Source organism: Phoenix dactylifera, chromosome 2 (assembly GCF_051530095.1).
Source record: "Phoenix dactylifera cultivar Ajwa chromosome 2, Ajwa_hap1_PhDact_Kaust_v1.1, whole genome shotgun sequence".
In the NCBI taxonomy this organism is placed as follows: Eukaryota; Viridiplantae; Streptophyta; class Magnoliopsida; order Arecales; family Arecaceae; genus Phoenix; species Phoenix dactylifera.
The window spans coordinates 3,276,324-3,298,993 of record NC_143191.1 but is presented as its reverse complement, the minus strand read 5'-3'; the positions used below and the strand labels follow the sequence as shown (position 1 = coordinate 3,298,993).

General features: G+C 40.5%; 3 protein-coding genes across 4 annotated transcripts; all 3 read right to left on the bottom strand.

Annotated features, from left to right (window-relative positions):
- Positions 1–1,475: 1,475 nt before the first annotated feature.
- LOC120113037 (DNA repair metallo-beta-lactamase family protein) lies at positions 1,476–10,078 on the bottom strand. Of its 2 annotated transcripts, XM_088714997.2 has the most exons (6): positions 9,721–10,078; positions 9,482–9,587; positions 6,616–6,770; positions 3,861–4,072; positions 3,558–3,764; positions 1,476–2,722 (listed from the first exon to the last, which is right to left on the bottom strand). In XM_088714997.2, exons 4-6 carry the CDS (start codon positions 4,062–4,064, stop codon positions 1,643–1,645), a joined length of 1,491 nt encoding a protein of 496 aa, XP_088571123.2. In that variant the 5' UTR covers positions 4,065–4,072; positions 6,616–6,770; positions 9,482–9,587; positions 9,721–10,078; the 3' UTR covers positions 1,476–1,642. The 2 variants fall into 2 exon arrangements, with proteins under 2 accessions (XP_088571123.2, XP_038989471.2); XM_039133543.3 differs by lacking the exon at positions 6,616–6,770.
- Positions 10,079–15,698: 5,620 nt separating this feature from the next.
- LOC103722197 (short-chain dehydrogenase reductase 3a-like) lies at positions 15,699–16,866 on the bottom strand. Its single transcript, XM_008812672.4, has 2 exons — positions 16,799–16,866; positions 15,699–16,685 (listed from the first exon to the last, which is right to left on the bottom strand). The coding sequence occupies exons 1-2, from the start codon at positions 16,810–16,812 to the stop codon at positions 15,875–15,877; spliced, it is 825 nt and encodes a 274-aa protein (XP_008810894.2). The 5' UTR covers positions 16,813–16,866; the 3' UTR covers positions 15,699–15,874.
- Positions 16,867–20,932: 4,066 nt separating this feature from the next.
- LOC120113041 (short-chain dehydrogenase reductase 3b-like) lies at positions 20,933–22,101 on the bottom strand. The gene is made up of 2 exons (XM_039133564.3): positions 21,955–22,101; positions 20,933–21,841 (listed from the first exon to the last, which is right to left on the bottom strand). The coding sequence occupies exons 1-2, from the start codon at positions 21,966–21,968 to the stop codon at positions 21,046–21,048; spliced, it is 810 nt and encodes a 269-aa protein (XP_038989492.3). The 5' UTR covers positions 21,969–22,101; the 3' UTR covers positions 20,933–21,045.
- Positions 22,102–22,670: the final 569 nt, after the last annotated feature.

Below are 22,670 nucleotides of genomic sequence, written 5' to 3'. Positions count from 1 at the left end.
GGTAAAAGGTACTCTTTCCAAAAAACAAATTGAAAATTTATGGAATATTGAGTTGAAGGAAGCAGAGATTTTTATCAAAAGACTTTGATCACAACTAGCATTTGGCATGTTTGTGAAATGCATATTTAGGACATAAAGTCCCAAGTGGAGTAAAGCTAGGCTGTGCCACTATATCATCTGCTTAATTATCCATCCGACGCAAGGGTAAGAAATGGCAGCAATTCGCAAAGAAGGGGCATGATGCCTGCCCAAGTGGATTACTTAGAGGTGCTGCAAAATACTTTTTCCGCATCCAAAGACACTCCAAGCTATATTTATAAACTAAAAAGAAAAAAAAAAAGCATTGTGACTAATAATTATTTATAATTAATTTTATCGAAGTAAGGAGAACAACTAATAATCTTAGTTAGATCGGATCTCTTACTTTCAAATTCAAAGAAAAAATTAAGTCGAACCGCTATTACCATATTTCCTCACTAGTCACTGTTGCATACCTTAACCATTTTTGAGTCAAACTGCAACATGGGTCCATGGAGAATGACCACAAGCCGATCGTGATGTTTGTGATTAAATTTGAATAGATTTGAACTCTTAGCCTGACGAAAATGTCAGAACTTGAACGGAGAGAGTTTGTGAGGACCTTTGCGGACGTGTATTTAGTCCCATATCAGTTATTATCTTAGGTACTTATACAGAATCAAGAAATTCAAATAATATCTTTCAGCTAGCCATTTTGGATGAAGTCCTGACTCGTTACACAAACCTGACACTAATTATTTGAATTTATTTCAAAAATAATAAACAATACAAAGGTACAATTAAATATTCATGTACAAACTGGTGGGAAGGATGAAAGCTCTTGTTCGCTTTACTCATTTCTCTTTTCAAGGTAGAGAGGAAATGGAAGCGCATCAAACCAAAAACGAAAGTGTATTTAACAAATTTTATGAATAATGAGAAAATACTCAGATGTTACATAACAAGCATCCATGCTTCCTCATGTCCATCCAACTCATGTCTGAATTTGAAGGATCAGAAATCCTTTTTTTTCAAGAATGAACAAATCTAACTTCTGAATCATTTCTTTTTGAGAATGATTCATCCTCACTCGACCATCTAACCCGGATAACAAGCCAAGAAGTCTCTGCAGAACAAATAGACATTTGTTTATTTAAATTGGATCTCCCACATCACCTCATTCTATGAATCTCCACGTCCGTGAACATGGGCTAGGGGCTCTTACCCTCATCTAAAATCCATTAAGGTCGCGATTTTTTTCAGTCCTAATATCCGGTCGATTCATTGTTATTCTATTTTAAAGTTCTTTGATGAAGAACTAGTACTTTTGACCAAAAAAAAAAAATGAACTAGTAATAGTCTGATAACATGATTGCCAAAATTTTAGTGGCAAGTAAACATTTGTTATGTATTATTTTTGTATCTGCGAATTCTCAAAAGAGTAAAAAAAACTCAAATTTGGTTGAAATTCAAATAAATCTTCTGCTCTGTAAAGAATTGGATTTTAGAAAAGGAATTACAAGAATAGGACCATGAACTCTAACATAATCTAGAATACCTTTCTAGAGATCACTTCTTCCTAATCATTTTTCCCTTTTCACAAAGGCAAGAAGTCAGGTAAATTCTAGCAATAATTCACTCTCTCATTACTGGAATTGGAGCAGATCTTCACTCGTTTAGATGTTTCCATTTGTTCAATCAATGATGGAAGCGGCCGAGGAACTGCGACATTCATTGATCTGTACAACTTCCTCAAGCTTGCATTTAAACTCTTTGATGAACCAATGATTGACATATCCTTTTTACCATCAGCTTCTTCCAATTTCTCAATACTAGGCTCGGCATTGCTCAAACTCCTGGAAGATCCAATCCATGACATATCCATTTTAACATCAGCATCTCCTGAATTCTTAATACCTGGTTCAGCAATGTTGTCCTTAATTATGGATGATACGTCCTCAGCAACTGTGTCCTCTCGTGGGGATGACCCCTGCATGGCAACTGCAATGTTCTCCTGCAAAGATGATGCTTGCTCTACAACAATAATTTGTTGCTTGGATAACATTTCTTCATCATTGGCCATGGTACATGCAGATTTCTTCTCATTAAATATATCAGAATCTTGGATTCCAAGTCTTGCTCTTCCAAACAATGTAATAGGCTGTGCTCTAGATGGTGGAGATAAGTTCAATTTCAGTTCCAAATGATCTGTTCGCAAGCCTTTAAGCTCCAATTGCTTGCAGTCTTGTGCAGTAGATGAAACTCCAACAGCAGAAGTGGAGACAATACTATTCTTCAAGGCCTCTTTAGCTGTGAAAGCTGGCAAAGTAGGGATTTTGAACAGTTTCCACAGTGGATCATCAGGGGTTAAATGAGTTTTAAAACAATGGTTCTTGACATAGTCCAGCTCCATGGCTCGGCAAGGTGGGGTCGTAGATATAACCCACTTGGGCTGAAGAAGTTGCAAGGCCCATTCCAATTCTTCCCGGGACGAGTGCATGGAGTAACACACATGCCAAATTCCAAACTCGTCCCTCTCTGCTTCTACAAGGCTTGGCTTTTGCTTTTGAGTCATATCCAGCCGATCATTTCCTGCATACCACTGAGCAGAGGGGCGGATAAAAAGAGGCTCAGGCTGAAGAGCAGCCCGTGCCTCTGCAAGTTTTTCACTTGCTCTTTCATATAGCCCGGGGAATGCAACGACCTGCGAAACATTCAACAGAATACAGATGCAGTTAACCATATTCCATGAGGAGGAGATGAAATTCCAGCTATCCATAAGCATAAACATAGAATATTTGCCGCAAGGCTAGAAAGAGATCAAGTCCTAGATTAATGTGCTAAAATTCAGGCCATGGAAGGCATTAAGCAAGTACCAGCTATGGGAGGATAAGGTCAAATCACACTCATTTTCATCAGTCATGAAAGAAAAGAAAGGGGAAGAACTTATCATGATCCTCAAATTAGTCCAAGTAATAGCAAAAGGTACAAGCAAATATGTAGCAATATACCCCCCAACCTCCATACACCTTCCTTTTGAAGGAAGAATGGGAGATCCCATCGGCCAGTCCCTGGTTGTGTAACTGACCATTAGTACAGGGTATCAGATATGCTCTTAAGAATTTAAGCTATAGATGATTTAGGACATAAAACCTGTTATATTCTGCAAATACGGGGTATAGAGATTTCATAAGTTATTGTCTATTGTAAATTCATCCTAATGTACAAATCCTAACAATTTGGAATCAGAAAATACTAAAATTTTAAGAAAAGTTTCCAATCATGTGTCGACATGACTTTTAGCGTGGCATGGTTGCATCTCTCTTCACCATGGTAAGTTACTTATCAGCCTAAAGTGGAACAATTTGTATGTTGAGGCAATTTATAATCAGCAGATAAGTGAACTTTCTATCAAGTCGACTGATTTATGTAGAAAATTCTTGTTATACATTGATTAGAAGGAAAACTGAATGTGTAAGCCTTTTCATTTCAAATGCATGCCATGACTGCACCAAAGAAACTAATAATGGAGTACATACCTGGAAGCGAGAAGAAGCATCTTGTGAAAGGACTTCTGGTGCAACATGAAAAAGAGAGTGAAAACAATCTGAATTGTTTGTCTTGTCAACAAATATTTTTGATCCAAATGTTCTAGATATTTCAACAAGTATCTCTTCCTGGCCAAGAAGATCACATGCAAGATACACAAATGGTGCATACGGATGCTTCCATATGCAATTTATCACCTGCAATGATTAAATTAAAGTGAGGATAGTGATTGGTGATGCTGCAGGAACGCATCAAAATATTGAAGAAAAATAATAATATATGAATACAAAAACCTGCTGGATGGCTGATTTCTTGCTTGGAATCTTAAGAGAGCATCTACAAAAAGTGCAGTCAAGAAATAGGTAATCAAGATGACACAAAGTTTCGCTTCCTTTCTTAGAGATATACTTGATAGGCAAATACTGTAGACAATCAGTGGTGAGCCTGCAATCCCCAGTATGCAATATGTTACCAAATTCACCTTCAAACAAGAACATGACAGCTCCTGTAAAATAAGCAAAGCCAAACAAGCAACAGATATTCAGATGTAATTTAAGTCCTTGATAAATCATGTTGTATCGGGCATGGAATACAAAAGGCAGACATTAGAATAAATATAAACAAACTTCACAAAGCCTGGCAACTTTCACAATAGAAATTCTTTGATTGAATCACGTGCAAAATTAACAACTCAATTAAAAGGAAAAATAAACAAAACAGAAGTTGTCAAGAGTGGATCATATAATGCATTTCATTTTTCTGATCATAATGCATTCTGTTCTTGGTAGAAATAATGCTCCAACATAGAATCTCAGCAACACTTTCCTCATTGAAGCCTGAAAATCAGACTCCTACCAAGTCATTGTACAAGTGTCCTGATTTTGGTTAATTTGATTTTCATCTACCTTGATGGGCAGCACTATGTTGATATAAATCTTAAATATACATTCTGATATGGTTAACTTACAACTGAAAGAATTCTCCATCCAACAACTAAAAAAAAACTTGCAAGAGACTCATTGCTTTTGCTTCATAAAGAGTACTTCAGTTTCAGTGGGCATCGAAATCTCACATTTGGAAACAGGTTACATGGCAAAACACATAATATCACCCCAGATATGGAGTGTATTGCTTACTTTGGCCAAATTCCAGAACATGGAACAAATTTTTGGAGTGTCTTCTTAAAGGACGTGTCAATGCAACTACATAAGTGATAGCATTTTAATTCTCAGCATTTCAAATGCTAAAACTATTGCAGTCTAAATTGTCCTAGATATTTCTAATGAAGTTTCATACATTTTTTCTATATAATGTATGTATGCATATGCATATAGATGTAGCACTAACTTGGCCACACTCAAGTGAATCTCTACTCAGTCCCGGTCAAGTTTATATTGGATGATGGGGATCATATATCAATGACTCAAGCTGCTAGACGTGATCAACTATCTTTAAGCTGCTTTCACACCAAAATTATACGATTTGAAGAGCTCTATCTTATGCATCAAGCAGTCAAAAAACTGCATTATTTCATGTTATTTAAACTATCCAATGTTCTGATCACTTGATGCATAGGATAGAAGTCTCCAAATCATACGACTTCTGGTGTGTAAGCATTTTAGAAATAATAGATTACATCCAACAGCTCAAATCATTGATGTGCAACCCCATCGTCCAATCTAAACCTGACCAAATCCAAGTAGAGATCCATTTTAGTGTAGCCAAATCAGTGTGTGCGTGTGTAGGAGAGAAATGTCTCCATATTAGGTTTTTTGGAGGTTGGAGCAATGGACGCTTTGGTACACTAGGGACAGCGCATGAAATAAAAAGTGCATCAGAAAATTCATTTACAAAAATAAGCCAGTCAATATATACAGAACTTCTCATTCAACCAAATACTTGGAAATTTCAACGACCACAAAGTAGCAAAATTTATAACAACCCATGAAGACTGACTTCCACAACCCACAAGGGAACAAAAACATCAACCGCAACAACAAACCATCCAACATATATACTGACGGATTCTAAAATGTGTTTCAATATAACAAGGATTTGTTTATATTTTTGTTTACTTTGCATATTTCCAAAACATTGCATATTTTGAATTGCGTGAGTTAGGTTCAAAACTTTCACCATCATCCAATTGATTCTCTTAAGTAGCTCATTATGTGCAAAATGGAGAGAATGAGGAAAAAGACCCCCACCCACACCCATCCCTTGGTCTAGCTACCCACTTGGGGTTTTTCCTATGCATCCGTAATCTCCCACTTTATAAATACCAGTGGCCAAGAGCTTACAAGAGAGGGGGAGAGGAAGAAAAGAGTGAGGACAAGACAGAGAAAAAAGCAGAATGAAGACAAGAAGAAGATTAAAAAAGGAGGAAGAGGAAGCTTGGATTGCCCTCCATTCACAAATCTTCTTCAGAGACAAGCTTATCAAGGCTTCATAAAAGCCAAGATTCTCAAGGCTTCACCAAGGCCAAGGTTATCAAGGTCTCATAAAAGCCAAGCTTCTCAAGGATTCATTGAAGCCAGGCCTATCAAGGCTTCATCAAAGTCAAGCTTCTCAAGGCTTCAGCAAAGCCAAGCTTCTCAAGGCTTCATCAAACCAAGCTAAAGGAATCCTCAACATAGAAGCATACTAAGGCTTCTTCAAGTAAAAGCTTGCCTAGGATTCTTCATTAAATCCATTCTGGATTAATTGTTGGAAATTGCAAAATCAACCCAGAACTCCGCCTGTTTTTTTGTGAATGCTTAATGATTTTCACCCATGATATTATGTCCTATTATTGAGCTCTCCCATCTGTGCTTAATCTTAGCATGGATATTGAAGTTGGTGGTTCACGGATCATGCACCAGGGCTTCTTGAGCCACTAATTGAATAATTATGGAAGAGCCCAGCTAATCTGAACCAACCTGCATATTGTTTTGAAAATGACTCTTGACACGTGCTGCAGAACATGAAAAAAATGAGAAAAAGATTTTGAAGAGCCTGAGCATGAAAAGAGTGACAAAAATTTTTTTTAGAGCGTGCGTTCAACAAGACCTGAGAAGTGAGCGCACAGCTAAGGGTCAACAACTTGTTGTATCCTCAGGACTAATTCAGCAGGAACCACTGTAAACTGCCATCTAGCCTCAAACTACTTCTGCGATATATTTTTCCTCTGACTGTCAATAAAAGCCAGGTGGTCGTATGCCTTCCTTTTCATCAAAAAGAAAAGGAAAGAAAAGAATTTCAGCACCAACACATACAATGTCTACATTGAAGAGAGCAAAGAGAAAACTTTTCATCGATGAACAGCTATTATAGATCAATATTTCATGGAACAGTTTTGACAAGAACTACTCATAAAACCTGAGATGCATTTATTGGTTGTGATTATGGTCAATTGGTCAGCATATAAACACTAAGCCAGCATCTTCAAAACAACCCAGCATATGCAGGCATGGAAATGGCAGAAAAAAGAAAGAAAGAACGAAAAAATTAGACCCAGCTTAACACTTGCTAAATGTTCTCAGCTCAACGTTATAAAAGGGCAAGGGCAGTTCAGCTCTAGTCCCACCACCGTATAGTAGAATGAAGGCTTTTTTCTTCGATTTGGTGAAGTGCCTGAATTGGTCTAAGAGGCAGGCATGCCGAACTGGTCTAATCCGGTTCGGTATGCCCTGCCTTGTAGGTCCGGACAGTTTATTCCGTCAGGTGTTGGTAAAGGGAGTGCTTTTCAAGCTTGACCGGTGTAAGGCTTCACCGTTTGAGAACACAAAGCTTCGCCGTTTGAAAACACCTCTTTAAATAACCCCTCCCCTCCTTCCTATCTTCCCTTTTGTGAATCTGAGGTTTAGTGAAACCACATTTCAGATAGCACGAACATCCCCCCCGAGGGGGGCAGGGGGGAGAAATGTTCCTTAAATGGAAGGGGAGGAGGTTTGGGGGAGGGGAAACCAATCCCCTCACCTGATATCCCTCAAGTTTCCGAACTTCAGGTACAGAGGGCTGCTAAGGACATCGGTACCGAAACAGAGGTTCGGGTTCCGTAACCTAAGGAAGGAAGGGGGTTCGGGGGAGAGGAAACCATCCCATTCGCCTGATCCCGACAGAATAAAATTATCAAAGAAAAAAGATTCCCCATTCTATTTTTACTATACATATGGAGCCGACCATCGCAGTTGCTTACCACCCTAGTCTCCCACCGTTTCTGTGCAGGGACACTCGAGTGGCGATCCCAACAGTATGGAGAATCGTTTCACTGACTAGAACCAATGACAGCCTTCTTGTACTAAGGACGTTTAATCGGTTAATATCTCCGAGCCTCCCTCTTGTAACTGGACCCCACTCGAAATGGTTACCGGACAAGAGTGTGTTTGATTCAATCAACTTACTCAACCCCTCCGGGATTGTCTCCTTTTTGGGTTCTTAGGTCCATTATTCGAGGAACATTTCAGAATCATACAACACCTAAATACGACATCAGTTTATGCTGCTTGTTACAACCCGCTTATGGAAGTTTGAGGACACCTAAACTTTACAATCCAGGCAACCAGGAAGTTCAAGGGTAGGTTCGAGTGTTTAACTACCTATAGTTTGGGATACATCAAATCAACCACTTGGAGGTTGTAACAGTTCCTGATTCGGAGGTTTAGTGTAACAAGAGGTATTACTCTGTGCCACTTAGTGTTATGTTCATCACTATATGATAAAAGTCATACACTAAATGTGAGATAATCCACTTTTATTAACCAAATAGATAGGGATGATATTCATCGATAAGTAAGTTTTTTATCAGTTTGTTATCGTGCAATCGGATTAGTACTTTATTCTTATAGTTAAGACAAGCTTTCTTGATAAGATTCTAAGGCGAAGGAGGTGTTCTCAAACGGCAAAGCCTTGTGTTCTCAAACAGCGAAGCCTTAGTCGTGCTTGGAAAGCACTCCCTTATCCTAGGACCATAAGTTAAAGGAATAGGTAGTGCTTACGCACTCCCTTACTTTAAAGCAGTCGTGCTTCGCCTTATGGCTTGCACTCCTTTAGTCACCTAGTTCTATAAATAGGATCGCTCGTGCTTTCCTTAGGGAGAAGCACTCCCTTGTTTATCGCATTCCTTTTTTCGTATTATAATCTCTGAACATGTACCACCTAATATATGAAAGCTGTCTTGAGAATCCTAATACCATTAATCTACGGCACTGTTGGATTAGGATTTTATCGCTGAAGTAGTTCACTACCAGGTCTAGAGCCCTAGACCAGCCAAGGTAGTGGTAGTATTAGATCCGGACAATCTGAACTTGATATCCCTCAACTATTTCCTTTTTTTATTAAGGAAGAGGGATCAAGTAATGGTGCATACAAGAAGGCGGAGATATGTTGGTTCAAGTAAGAATCGGAAAACCCGTAGGGATATACTGAACAGATCCCACCCAGAAAGATGAACCAACGGGGTAGTGTCCCAAGCTGACCGACCGATACTGGCTCCATACGGATACAAAATACTGTTTGGATTCCTTAGTAAAACATATGAATATTAATAGATTAATATTCATATGTTTTATTTTCTTTGTTTTTAAAATCACTGAATTTTCAGTTTCTTCCTTCGGAAAAGTCAGAAAAAGCAGTATAAAACTTTTAAAAAAAGAAAAGGCTAAGTTTCCATACAGTATCCGGAGGAGGAGTGGAGGGAGAGAAGCCCTCATCCTTTAGTTAGCTCAGTAGGGGGTCTAGATTCTCCACTTTTTATTACCATGTTCGATAATAATTAGATTGCCATAGTTAAGAAATTGCAAGCAAAACCAACTGCAGGAAAGCTCCAAGTTCTAAAATTAAACTAAAATCATCAACAAGTCCCGAAAGCCAAACATCCTAATTTCCAAGAAAACCAAATTCTTAAACCGGGAAATCATAGAGACAGAGAGAATACCGGGGCAGTGATTGGCATCGAGTGCGGTGACAGAGAACGTGCCGTCCGGGTCATCGATAACCACCGACTCCCCGACCTCAATTTCCACAAACAACGAATCCTCGAGCTAGGGAAAAAAAAAAAAAGTGGGGGACAAAAAACCAAAATTGATAACGGGATTGGTATCAGTCAAGCGTTGAAAAAATTCCAAGAAAGCAAGATTACCAACAATTAATTGGAAAGAAAGGAGAAATAGAAACCCGAGGGAAATGGCGAAGGGCGAGGGACTTGGTAAAGCGGGTGGCGTAGATGGGGTAGGAGGAGTTGGAGGCGATGCAGGCGAGGTGGTCACGATGGGCGTGGGTGAGGAAATGGTGCCGCTTCCGCCGGGAGGCCGCCGTCCACGTATCCACCGAGAACGGCAGCCCCTTCGGCATCTCTATCGGCATCGCTTCCTCCTCTCTATCTCTCTCTACCACCACCTTCTACTGAGTCTTCTCTGTTCCTCTCCTATAGCCGCCTATTTTATTCTCTCCGTTCCTCCTTCTAGGAGAAGAAGAAGGAAGAGGGAATTGGGCGGCCATTCCCAATTCCAGAATTTCCAATTCGCCTTTTCCCTCTCTTCCGGAGTCGGTGCCTATTTATAGTTGTTCTGGTGTGCAGCTTATACATTTACTTTCGATATCTAGGTCATCTGCAAGCATCTCCACCTTTGCTTCTGTGGACTCGCACTATTGGTTAGTGATCTATGGGACAATCAAGTTGGCGTTATTTTATGTTTAAAAATCAATAAAAAGCTAGATAGTATCTTGGATTTACAGCAGGCAAAACTTAAGCTGTTAGGAGAAATGACCGACCTAAACTAGACTAATAAAATTCTGCGGTGCACGGGCCGCACGCAAAATATCGTACAACTTTTGATGGTCGTCATCATAAGATGGACGACCACTATCATCATAAGATGGACAATCATCAAACAATATGTGCGATGTATAACAAAGTATGCGTTTGTAGACCATTTTAGTTGATAATTGTTCATCTTCTAATTGCAACCATTAAGAACTGCACACCACTCTATCGTAAAGCCCGTGCACTGCAAAGGATCTATGTTCTTTATATAATCACTACTTAGCCCATCACCATAATCAAAGTCATCAACTTCTTCCCCACAAAACATATAAATTGCAAATTCCCTTGCTTCATTGCTTCTATATGGATCCCACCACTCTCCTCATCCAACATGTATTTAGACCGGTAAAATATTTTGCGTCCATCTTGAACGTTTCATAATGCTTCCTCGACATACAAGACAAACTCACACTCACATGTCCCATTTGGTTAATAATTTTCATAATAAGTGTTAATGGAACTGTTGCTGGAAATTGGACCCAGGGGCGACCACTGGCTGAAAAGGATGAGCTCCGGCAAGAATGGCGGGTGGCGGTACGCCGGCGGGCTGCGTCCTCCAGGGGACCTGTAAGAAGCCGGTGGCCGGGGCTCCAGCATCGGCCCTCCGATGCTTAAGTCAGAGGAGGTTATTGTGAAGAGGAAGAGAAATTATTTTCTCAAATTCTCAAAATCCCGGTCTCCTCTTTAAGAGGGAGAGGTTTCCCTTTTATGGGGGGTACAGGAGCCGATGACGGGGCGAATTAAATAAGTCACCGTCATGATTGAGCACGATCGTGTAAATTAATGCGCTGTCGTGGAGGGCTAGACTGGAGCCGATGAGTTGCAGTGGGTGATTGGGCATAGTCGAGCAAGTCAACTGGCTGTCGTGGAGGGCTTAAGATTTTGAGTAGGCCGGAGATCCGTGGAGGCCATGCGCATTAATTATTGAGTAAGCCGGAGATCTGCGGAGGCCATGCGCATTAATTGCTGACAGTCGCTCAGGGCATGGTCCCTGGTTGATATGTCGTGGCATGGCTGGCGAATGGAGCACGGTGCAACGAGGTTGTCGCAAGGCGTGGCCGCAGCGTGTGAACGGCAAGGTCAGCTCGGCGTTTTGAAGTCGGGGATGTCGAGATCGGGTGCCTCAGGAGCGGGCGCCTATCGGGTGCCTCAGTAGCGGGCGCCTATCGGGCGCCTCCAGGTCGGGCGCCTTTAGTCACGTGTCGGTAATGCGTTCACGCATGTCGGGGCAATCCGTTTTTCCCCCAACAGGAACTTCGTGACTATATTTTTTAGCTTAGTCAGGTGTTTCTCATGAGTATGTTGCAAATATCTATTACGAGAGTTCTTATTGTTCAAGATGAACACAAAATATTGTTCTACTGTGCAAGTGAATAGCATCTTGAAGCACCCATGCCTCTGCATTTTATTGCGTTTTTGCATGTGCAAAATATGTTATATATATTTTTTTAGGTTTTGTGTTTAACTAGGACTCCAATTGAGGGAGGATTGTAAATATATTTACTTGCAATGGACTGTGAGAATATTTGGTTGAATGAATATATATTCTAAATCTAAAAGACTCAACTTCAACTTTTTCATGGATAGTTGCTGAGAGATCTAGGTCTTTGCATGCCCACCGGTCGCTATATCGTGATAATATTGATGCAACTTATCTTACTGCAAATCTTATATTTCATGCCCAAGCACGTCAAGATTGACTTTCATTTCGTGCACGAACGAGTAGCTCATAGAGAACCATTTATTCGTTATATCTCCACTATAAACCAGATTGTAGACATTTTCACAATGCCATTGTCTACTCAGCGATTTTGGATATAAAAGCTTGTCAATCTTTCAATGACTCCACCAACTTTAGATTGAGAGAGTGCATTATTGTATATTGCATGTGCAAAATATGTTATATATTTCTGTTAAATTTTGTGTTTAACTAAAACATAAATTGAGGAAGGATTGCAATAATATTTAGGGCTTGTTTGGATATCCTTAAGAATTAGACTTATTTGCCGGCACAGCCCATATATTTTAAGAGACTGTACAAGTCCCAACTTAAATCTAGACTATGGGCTTGTTAGTCTATAGGAAGAAAAAAAAGGACCCATAGAAGTCTTTTTCTTTTCTTCCTATAGGATTCGGGCTAAGAGGTGTTAGGTCGATACGACGCATGCTTAAATAGGTCGTCCAATCCATGAATCCAACAGAATATTCAACCCAATCCTGTTACATTACCGAAATAGACCCTTAGTTGAACAAACTTATATTCTATAGAGTGATTTAAAGGATTCGCAGTGACTTCAACTTTTACCCTAGAAATAGCAATCCAAAGACCTAAATCGTTATAACTGTCGCCCTCTTCTAGTATCTAATTCCATCTTGTCCTTGCACAAATAGAATGCAGAGTGTAAGACCCATCTATATTACTTCTAATTCAAGGAGGATGCCGTTTCATCCACAAAGATCATGAGACAGCATGGGTGCTACTGATGCTCGGTAAGGAATGTCTAGCCACTTGAATTGCTCAACCTGTGACAAAGCACTTTGGATTGTCCATCCTTCGATACAATACAAAGTCATGTCTTCAATTCCATATTAACCATGATGTAGAAGCAATAATAGCATCATACTCTCCTGAATTCACTTCATTGTATCTCTCGATAAAGAACCAATTCTCTACATCCATTCTTTAGAGAAGGTAGAAAGGATATGAATAATTCGAGCAATCTGATCCCAAATAAAGCGAGACTATCGACAATGATAGAGCAGATAATTGCACATTTCATGTTGCCAACCTCGGCCTGGAAATTTCAACTCCAACAATCCTATACAAAGCTTCTATAAAATGTTTTCAATCAATTATGTACTCACGTTAGAGCTATATGAAATGCCGTTTTTATGAAAAAAAAAAAAATAGAGGGCCGCAAGACATTTTGTTAGCAACCGAATTCCATTATCCATTCTTTGTAAGAGTGCTAATTGGCTGTCCAACAAGGCGAGTGTACGTATCCGCATTGATGAAAGGTGGCTTCTTGTTGAAAAGAATCTTAGTAAGACATGTGTCACTAATTATATAATTAAATAATTTTATACTAGAAAAGCTCTAGTATTTAATGAAAAAAATCTCAATGCTAGGCACCACCAAGAAATGATGTAAAGTTGGATTGGATTCCCTAAAACCAAAAAAGAAAAGGTTATATTCCTTCTCTAGAATACGTAAAGGACTTTTTAGATTTTTTTTTGTTTCTTTTTTTTCCAATAACATTACAGGTATACATCATATGATTTATGATTCTTCTCATTCATATAAAAATTTCATTAAAATTCACCTTATATTATATAAAGTAAGCCACGCAAAGGTCATTTGCTAAATTACATCTCAAAGTTTCATTTGAAAATTTCTATCGACGGATACTTGTCATGCATGAGAGAATGGATTTGTTTTCTTGTGATTTATATTTGAGTCGTAGTCTTCAGAAGATTATTTGATCATAAAATGCAAATTAGGAAATAATCTTCTTTGCTTGCATCGACAATGTACGAGAGATATCATGCAGCAGAACTCCGGAGGTAAATATCAACTAAAAAATTTCTAGACCAACTTTGCTAACTAGTTCTCAAGTTCATATTTTTGTATTAAACTTTATCCGATTGTGCCCATCCGAATATAGCCCGTACTAACACATATAGGAATTTATTTAAGTTGTTTTAATTTGATCTAGACTCTAATATTTTTTTTGATAGGTATCCAACTCTGATTCAAGAAAAGCCTACGATACGGTGATGGAATATATTTTGTGGTGATAAAGATAAGTTAAATTCTATGTAACCATAGTGGAGATAACATCCATCTTAATCTCTATAACTGACTCTGACATTGCCTCTGATGGGTGAGGCATATTATAAAAGGACACCTATGGACTTGGTCCCAATTCATCCAAGAGCACTTGTGAGATCATCTGTAAGAATAGACCCTAAATGGGCCTTATTGGATCGCGATCATGATCCTCTTCCTCGGCGTGATGAGTAGCAGGTGGTTCCTCCCCACGAAAGGAAAATCGTGTGAGGCAAGCGCTAGAGGAAAAAAAAAATAGAGGTGCTTTCTATTTTCTAACATTTTTTTTAGTACCTATGTTAAAGAAAAAAAATCCACAATTATAAACTCTTTCTGCAGACGAAGTCGTCAGTCTCATAATTAAAAAAAATAAAAAATATATTTTTTATCAATACATTCTAGATCGCCAAATAATGCATGCTAAGTAAATTAGTTATCTAGCAAGTTAATACACATATCTAGATATATCAACACACAGTTTCTTGAATATATCGATACACAGTTTTTAGATATATCGATACACAGTTTCTAGAATATAGTATTCACCGGTATACAATACATGACCAAATGAAATACACTTAGCAAATTAGTCACTAGTAACCCAGTATACACCTTCAAGTATATTGATACACAGTTTCTAGAATATCATGTTCACCAATACACACTATATAGCCGGTGATACATACTGCAAAATTATTTGATACATATCTAGCAGTGATCCAATATACACCTCCAAGTAAATCAATATATAATTTTCATAATATACTTTTTATCGGTAAATACTATATAGCCAGATGACACACATCAAGTAAATTAATCATTTAACAAGTCAATACGCATCTCTAGATAAATCGATACATAATTTTTAAAATTAAAGATTATATATATACATATCATTCCTTAGTTTTCATGAACTATTAAGTGCAAACATCCTCGAATAAGGGAGGAATTTGGAGGAGGAGAAAGGGACTCTAGATGAAAAAGAAGAATTCATGAATGGGATAGACAACTTGATTAAAAAAAAGATATATGGAGAGGCTTGACGAGAAAAAAAACGATCTCTCTTCGTGGCATGTGCATTTTTTTCACTTTTCTAAAATCATAGGATTGATGAATTTTGTAGAAGAAATTCTATCTTTTTTTAATTTTTATTTTTTCTTAAGACGAGCATTAAAAAAAAAATACAGCAAAATAGAAGTTTCACCCGTATGATATTCTACAGCTAGCGTCTGTCCGATATAATTTTTGCTCCTTCCCATGATCGCGTTGAGGGAGTACAGCATAAAAGAGAGTGGCGTAGTGAAAAAAAATTTCTTTTTTTTTTTTCCCAATGCTGATCGTCTTCATGACTTTACCAGTTAGGATCTCTCCCTCTGGAAGTTGGGATGGATCAATACCATCCATCGTATCCTTACCTTGCGAACATGCAGTACTCTATAGTTTATAATTTTTCTCATTCAAATAAAATTTTATCAAAAATCCAACTTTATAGCCTGCAAATTAAGCCGCCTGGGCACAAGCCAGTGTTCTAATTATAATACTAGCAAACTCAAAACAACGAAATTAAACTCTATCCCAATAATCCAAAGCAACACATGCCTTGGCTTTTATTAGTATATTATTATTATGATTTTAAGAAGGCATGCCTTCGGTTGATGACACTTTGCGCGCAACACTCAAAATGCACCGTTGGATTTCACTTGGGCTGCAGGGACTGGAGGGATCGCACCAACAGCAGTCACCCCCCCATCAACGATCAGGTTTTGTCCGGTGACGAACGCCGACTCGTCGGACGCCAGGAAGAGTGCAGCCTCCCCAATATCACTTGCCTTCAACGGCCCTCCTCCCTTCAACACCATCGTGCCCTCGGAAAACTCTTCTGCCTGACTCTGGCTCATCTCAGTAAGCTTCTGTACAATCGGCGTCGCCACGCTGCCTGGCGACACGCAGTTCGCCCGTATTCCATGCCTTCCAAGCTCCGCTGCCGCCGATCGCACGAGCCCGACCACCGCATGCTTCGACGCTGCGTACACTGCCGCCCCGTGCCCGCCCCTCGTCGCCGCGATGCTCGCCGTGCATATGATCGATCCTCGTGTCCCGCTGGCCACCATCGCCCTCCCTGCATGCTTGATCGTCGCAGCTACGCCGCGGACGTTGACGGCGATGACATTATCGAGCACGTCGAAGTCCACGTCCAGAATTGTGCTGGTTAGCTTCTCCGAGATCCCGGCGTTGCTGAACATGATGTCGAGCCGGCCGTAGGCCTTGATGGCGAAGCCCACGAGCTTCTCTACTTCCTTCTCGCTGCGCACGTCGCAGTGCTTGTACTTGCACTTGTCCGGGCCGATGGAGGCGACGACGCTGGCGCCCAGCTCGTCCTGGATGTCGGCGATGACGACGAGGGCTCCGTGGGCTGCGAAGATCCTTGCGGCGGCCTCCCCGATCCCACTGGCCGCGCCAGTGATGATGGCCACCTTGCCTTCCAACCTGCATGTCATGGTTACCACTTGTTAGCGCCAAGTTCACTGGAAATTAACTAGTATACATGCATGAAATATAAGCTCAAATCCATGAATTAGCTTTGGGAAACGTAGCGTCACCTCTGCTTAGACATATTATTATTAAGGTTTGGCACTTCTACTTAATCTTATGACCCTTGACGCAGTTGAGCGAAATAGCTCCCCTTTTTTTCTTATATAGACGTCCTAGCAAAGCTACAATTCTGAAATATTCTGGAAAGAGAATAATGTGACTCGGGACAGATCCGAACTTTGAAAATGAATTAATTGAATTATTGACTCAGACAACTGGCTAGCTGAGGCAGCAAACGGGCCGGTCAGCGATGGCGCGCCCGTTCGAGTTTTCTAAAGATGAGTACAAGAAGATGGGGACGGGAAAGAAGACTCGTTGGAGAGAGGTGGTGTGATATTTTCACGTGCCTGTGCTTGTAGAATTTTAGGCACTATAAAATGGTGCATGCAGTAAACGACAGCGATGCCACCACCCACTTGGTCTTCGTTCAACGAATCATCTCGGAATGTTCAACAAGTTTGATTTTTATTTTTTATTTTTTTTGGCTAAATCGAAAGTATCATACATGATGAATACGAATACAACCAAAAAAATTAAAAAAATAGTAGCTCTTGGAGTGCACTGGGCAACTTCCTCTCCCCTACCCACAAAGTATCCTCAAAGTGGTTAGCCACATATGATGCCACCCAATCCGCAGCTCCATTGGTCTCTTTGTATGCATGCTTCGTCTAAAAGGCCATCCAATCACAGACCATGCATGGCCGGAATGTCTCTAAACAGCAGGGGGCAGGCACTCACTCCACTCGGGCTAGTTTGACGTCTTTTTCAATAGTCATTATTGGAAGACATCTTTTTTACCAATGTTAGTAGTGACTTTATCTCAGCTCCATATCAAGCGACATACAAGAATCAAAAGACTTCATGAAACTTTGAAGTTTGAAAATTTCTCAAATCATGAAACTTTGATATATAACTTGATGTGGGGCCGAGATAAATATCACTTCCTATTTTCTATATATCAAAAGACTTCATGATTCTCATTTGAAGTACGTTTGCAAATTTAATAGGACAATGGCTCTCCAATTATCTACCGAACGACCTTTTAGTGGGTCCTTGACTAAATTACATCTCAAAGTTTCACTTGAAAATTTCTATGGACGAATACTTGTCATGCATGAGATTTTTTTTATTTTTGTTTGGTTTGGGGTTACATCCACATAGGTAAAAATAATATGAAAGCAAAGACCACGTTTGTATCACGAAGACAGAAAATAACTGAAGCCCATCAAACAGAGAAGAATTGAGTGACAAGGGATGATAGGACTTCTAAAATATCGATTGTTCAAGCTTGGTGGTGGAAAAAGTTAACGTAGAATGGAATCACAGAGAAGACTTCAGAGATCAAAATAGTATAACAAGCAAGTCACGCTGAAGTACTCCTTGTCAATGGCAAAAGTTTGAAAGTAGCACACCATTGGACTTGATGGTGAAAGTTTGAAAGTAATCCTAGCGCTGGCAAACCATTGATGTTATGACGCAACCACTACGATAGGATAACATCTTATTTCCCAAGCTTTTATCCTTTTATATCCCAAGGATATTTCCCATCCAGGACTAATTTGCATGATCGAATATGCTACTACACTTTCCTTCAAGAACGCTATTTTCCTGGGTATACATTGTACCAAAGTAAGGCTTCAACCATTATGAAGGAGATACAGGGTCTGAACCCCGTTCCTCTCTCATGCTAAACATGTAGACTAAACCCTTGGTATGGTAGTGGATCATCATATCAAAGATTCCTAACCAATGAACTGAGGGATTAGCCTCATCAGACACATCTAATTATTCCGTTCTAACTTCCTTCAAAAGGTGACAGCACGCATGTAATTTCCTTCTAATTTCCTATACCTATTGAGATAAGGATCTTTATAGCATGTCTTTTTAGGTCCCAACAAAAAAACCCTGCATCACCTCTTATGCATGAAACCACTGCCAATTGGCTGACTCAACAAATTACTCATTTTATACTGAGAAACAGACATCCCGAACAAGAAAACAAGTTGTTTGGCTGATATAACCAATCCATCACTCATACAAATGTCTCCTCTTCTATCTAAATAAGTCTAAAACACAAGACAAACACGAATCAGCATCACATTATGATGCAGGGGGAAGCATGGGAAAACAATCTCCTCTATTCTGCGGTTGATTCAAACAACCAACACAGAGGAACAGAGGGAGTTCTTGGGCTCAAAACAGAGCTTCTGCAACTTTTCTCATTCATGAAAAAAAACACATACAATTGAAGGAAGGAGAACAGCGGCCCCTTTACATCTCTTTTTACATGGCCACGACTCACCCTAAATCCCTAACAAATGGATGCTATTCGTAATCAAATCCTAATCAAAACAGACTCCTAATTAAGTTTGAATTCAGAACTAAAACAAATGTAATTTGGAAACCAATTTGAACTAAACAAGGACTCAACCAAAACAGAATTCTAAAATAAAGACGCTTAATCAAGGCTCCATGCTGGATTTCATTCCGGTTCTCTATTAGTCCCCTCCACTTGAATACAACTCGTCCTCGAGTTCTCATCTGGATATAACTGTTCCTGAGGGCTATGGAATTCATAGATATCAGCGACATTAAAAGTCTTTGAAATCTCCATATCATCTAATAGATCCACTATGTAAGCATTGTTATTGATTCTTTTCAAAATTCTGTATGGGCCATACTTTCTTGGCTTCTATTTGCTGTAAGTTCCCACGGAAAATTTTTCTTTGTGCGGGAAAACCATCACCATGTCGCCCTCTCGATATTCTTTGTGCCTTCGATGTTTATCCGCCTTGGATTTGTACTTAGCATTTGTGTCCTCTAGGCGCTTCTTCACCTCCAATTATATAGCTTGAACTTCCTCTGCCAAATGTTCTACTGCCACACTCTTCCCAAAAATTTTCGGTAGGCGCGCCAGATCCAATGCATGCTTTGGTGCTTTTGAATAAACAATGGATTAGAAAGGTGATCTTCCGGTTCCGCTGTGGACAGCATTGTTGTAAGCAAACTCTACTTGGGCCAAGACATAATCCCAGTGCTTCAGGGTGCTCCCACAAATACAACGGATCAAATTACCAAGTGTCCTGTTAACCACTTCCGTCTGTCCATCAGTCTGAGGATGCGCGGTGTTGCTGAAATTTAATGAAGTGTCAAACGTCGTAAGCCAGAAATGACTCAAAAATTTAGAATCTCGAACTAATGTTATAGATTGCAGTACTCCATTCAAACGAACAATCTCTCGAAAGAATAACCTTGCAATGTGGAATACATCTGATGTCTTCTTGTAAGGGATGAAATGCGCCATCTTGGAGAACCTATCCACCACCATGAAGACTGAGTCTACACCTCTTTGTGTTTGGGAAAGACCCAACACAAAATCCATCGACAGATCCTCTCAGATAGCATTCGGCACAGGTAGAGGCATATAGAGTCCAGTGTTTTGCGACTGTCCCTTCGCTGTTTGGCAAATATAGCACCTTTGAATAAATTTTCCAACATCTCTTCTCAGCTGCGGCCAATGGTACCTTTCTGTAAGACTGGCAATGGTCTTATCCTGACCCATATGCCCACTAAGACCGTCACCATGAAGGTCTCTAATCAGCTTCTCCCGCAATAATGATCTGGAAATATATAAGGAATTTCCCCGAAATAGATAGCCATCCTAAATGTTGAAGTCTCCCGTTGCTTGATGACTCGTACACTTCGTCCATGCATCCTTGAAATCCTCATCCTCTGCATACAACTCTTTCAAACACTCGAACCCGACAACCTCTGTCCGCATGATAGTCAGTAAATCACTTCGTCGGCTCAGTGCATCTGCCACCGAATTCTGTTGTCCAGATCGATGCTTCAACACAAAAGAAATTTTTTACAAGAAGCTCACCCACCGAACATGCATACGGTTCAAATTGTTCTAGTTATTGATATACTTCAAAGCTTGGTCGCTGTACGACCCAACATAGCATGCCAATGACCACGCAAAATGGCCAAAATCAGCAAAATGCATACCTTGGGAACATGCAGTACTCTATAGTTTATAATTTTTCTCTTTCAAATAAAATTGTATCAAAAATCCAACTTTATAGCCTGCAAAGTAAGCCACCTGGGCACAAGCCAGTGTTCTAATTATAATACTAGCAAACTGAAAACAAAGCAACGCATGCCTTGGCTTTTATTACTACATTATTATAATGATTTTAAGAAGGCATGCCTTCGGTTGATTACACTTTGCGCGCAACACTCGAAGTGCATCGTTTCATTTCAGTTGGGCTGCAGGGAGTGGAGGGGTCGCACCAACAGCAGTCACCCCCCCATCAACGAACAGGTTTTGTCCGGTGACGAACGCCGACTCGTCGGACGCCAGGAAGAGAACAGCCTCCCCAGTATCACTTGCCTTCAACGGCCCTCCTCCCTTCAACACCAGCGTACCCTCGAAAAACTCTTCTGTCTGACTCTGGCTCATCCCAGTAAGATTCTGTGCAAACGGCGTCGCCACGCCGCCCGGCGACACGCAGTTCGCTCGTATTCCATGCCTTCCAAGCTCCGCTGCCGCCGATCGCACGAGCCCGACCACCGCATTCTTCGTCGTTGTGTACACTGCCTGCCCCCATCCGCCCCTCGTCGCCGCGACGCTCGCCGTGCATATGATCGATCCTCGTGTCCCGCTGGCCACCATCGCCCTCCCTGCATGCTTGATCGTCGCAGCTACGCCCCGGACGTTGACGGCGATGACATTATCGAGCACGTCGAAGTCCAAGTCCAGAATTCTGCTGGTTATCTTCTCCGAGATCCCGGCGTTGCTGAACATGATGTCGAGCCGGCCGTAGGCCTTGATGGCGAAGCCCACGAGCTCCTCTACTTCCTTCTCGCTGCGCACGTCGCAGTGCTTGTACTTGCACTTGTCCGGGCCGATGGAGGCGACGACGCCGGCGCCCAGCTCGTCCTGGATGTCGGCGATGACGACGAGGGCGCCGTGGGCTGCGAAGATCCTTGCGGCGGCCTCCCCGATCCCACTGGCCGCGCCAGTGATGATGGCCACCTTGCCTTCCAACCTGCGTGTCATGGTTACCACTTGTTAGCGCCAAGTTCACTGGAAATTAACTAGTATACATGCACGAAATATAAGCTCAAATCCACGAATTAGCTTTGGGAAACGTAGCGTCACCTCTGCTTAGACATATTGTTAAGGTTTGGTACTTCTACTTAATCTTATGACCCTTGACACAGTCGAGCGAAATGGCTCCGCCTTTCTTCTTATATTGACGTCCTAGCAAAGCTGCAGTTCTGAAATATTTAAAGATGTGTATCGAGATAGCTTCCAATCTTGAAAATGAATTGAATTATAGACGCACTGACTAGTACTTGGGAGCCAACTGCACTATTGAATTCGTCAGCGACGGTGTGGACGGCTGCTGCACTATTGAATTAGTCATCGATGGCGTGCTCGATCGAGTTTTCCAAAGATGAGTACAAGAAGATAGGGAACGGGGAAAGAAGAGTCGTTGGAGAGATTTTCACGCGCCGGTGCTTGTAGAATTTTAGGCACTGTTCAACAAGTCGTTGGTCTTTGCTCAACGAATCATCTCGGAATGTTCAACAAGTTTGATTTTTCTATTTTTCGCTAAACCGGAAGTATCATACGTCATGGATACAAATACAATTAAAGAAATCAATTTTGGTAGGAGATACTCATGGCAGTACTTGAAGAATATTGATCGTTCAATTTTGGTGGAAGGACCATTTTTTCCTTTTCTTTTTCTTCTAAAGACTTGTGGAACAAACTAGTGTATAAGAGATTTGAGAAGGCGGCTTCTATGCTATAATAGTATGATAAATAAGCTATGCAGTAGTCCAAATCACTGGCAAAGTTTGAAATATCAC

Excerpts from the sequence above, each read along its gene's own strand:
- LOC120113037 (XM_039133543.3), bottom strand. The coding sequence starts at position 9,909 with ATGCCGATAGAGATGCCGAAGGGGCTGCCGTTCTCGGTGGATACGTGG. Across the intron at positions 9,588-9,720 it reads CCCTTCGCCATTTCCCTCGG|CTCGAGGATTCGTTGTTTGT; the intron begins GTTTCTATTTCT and ends TTTTTTCCCTAG. Across the intron at positions 4,073-9,481 it reads CGATGCCAATCACTGCCCCG|GAGCTGTCATGTTCTTGTTT; the intron begins GTATTCTCTCTG and ends CTTATTTTACAG.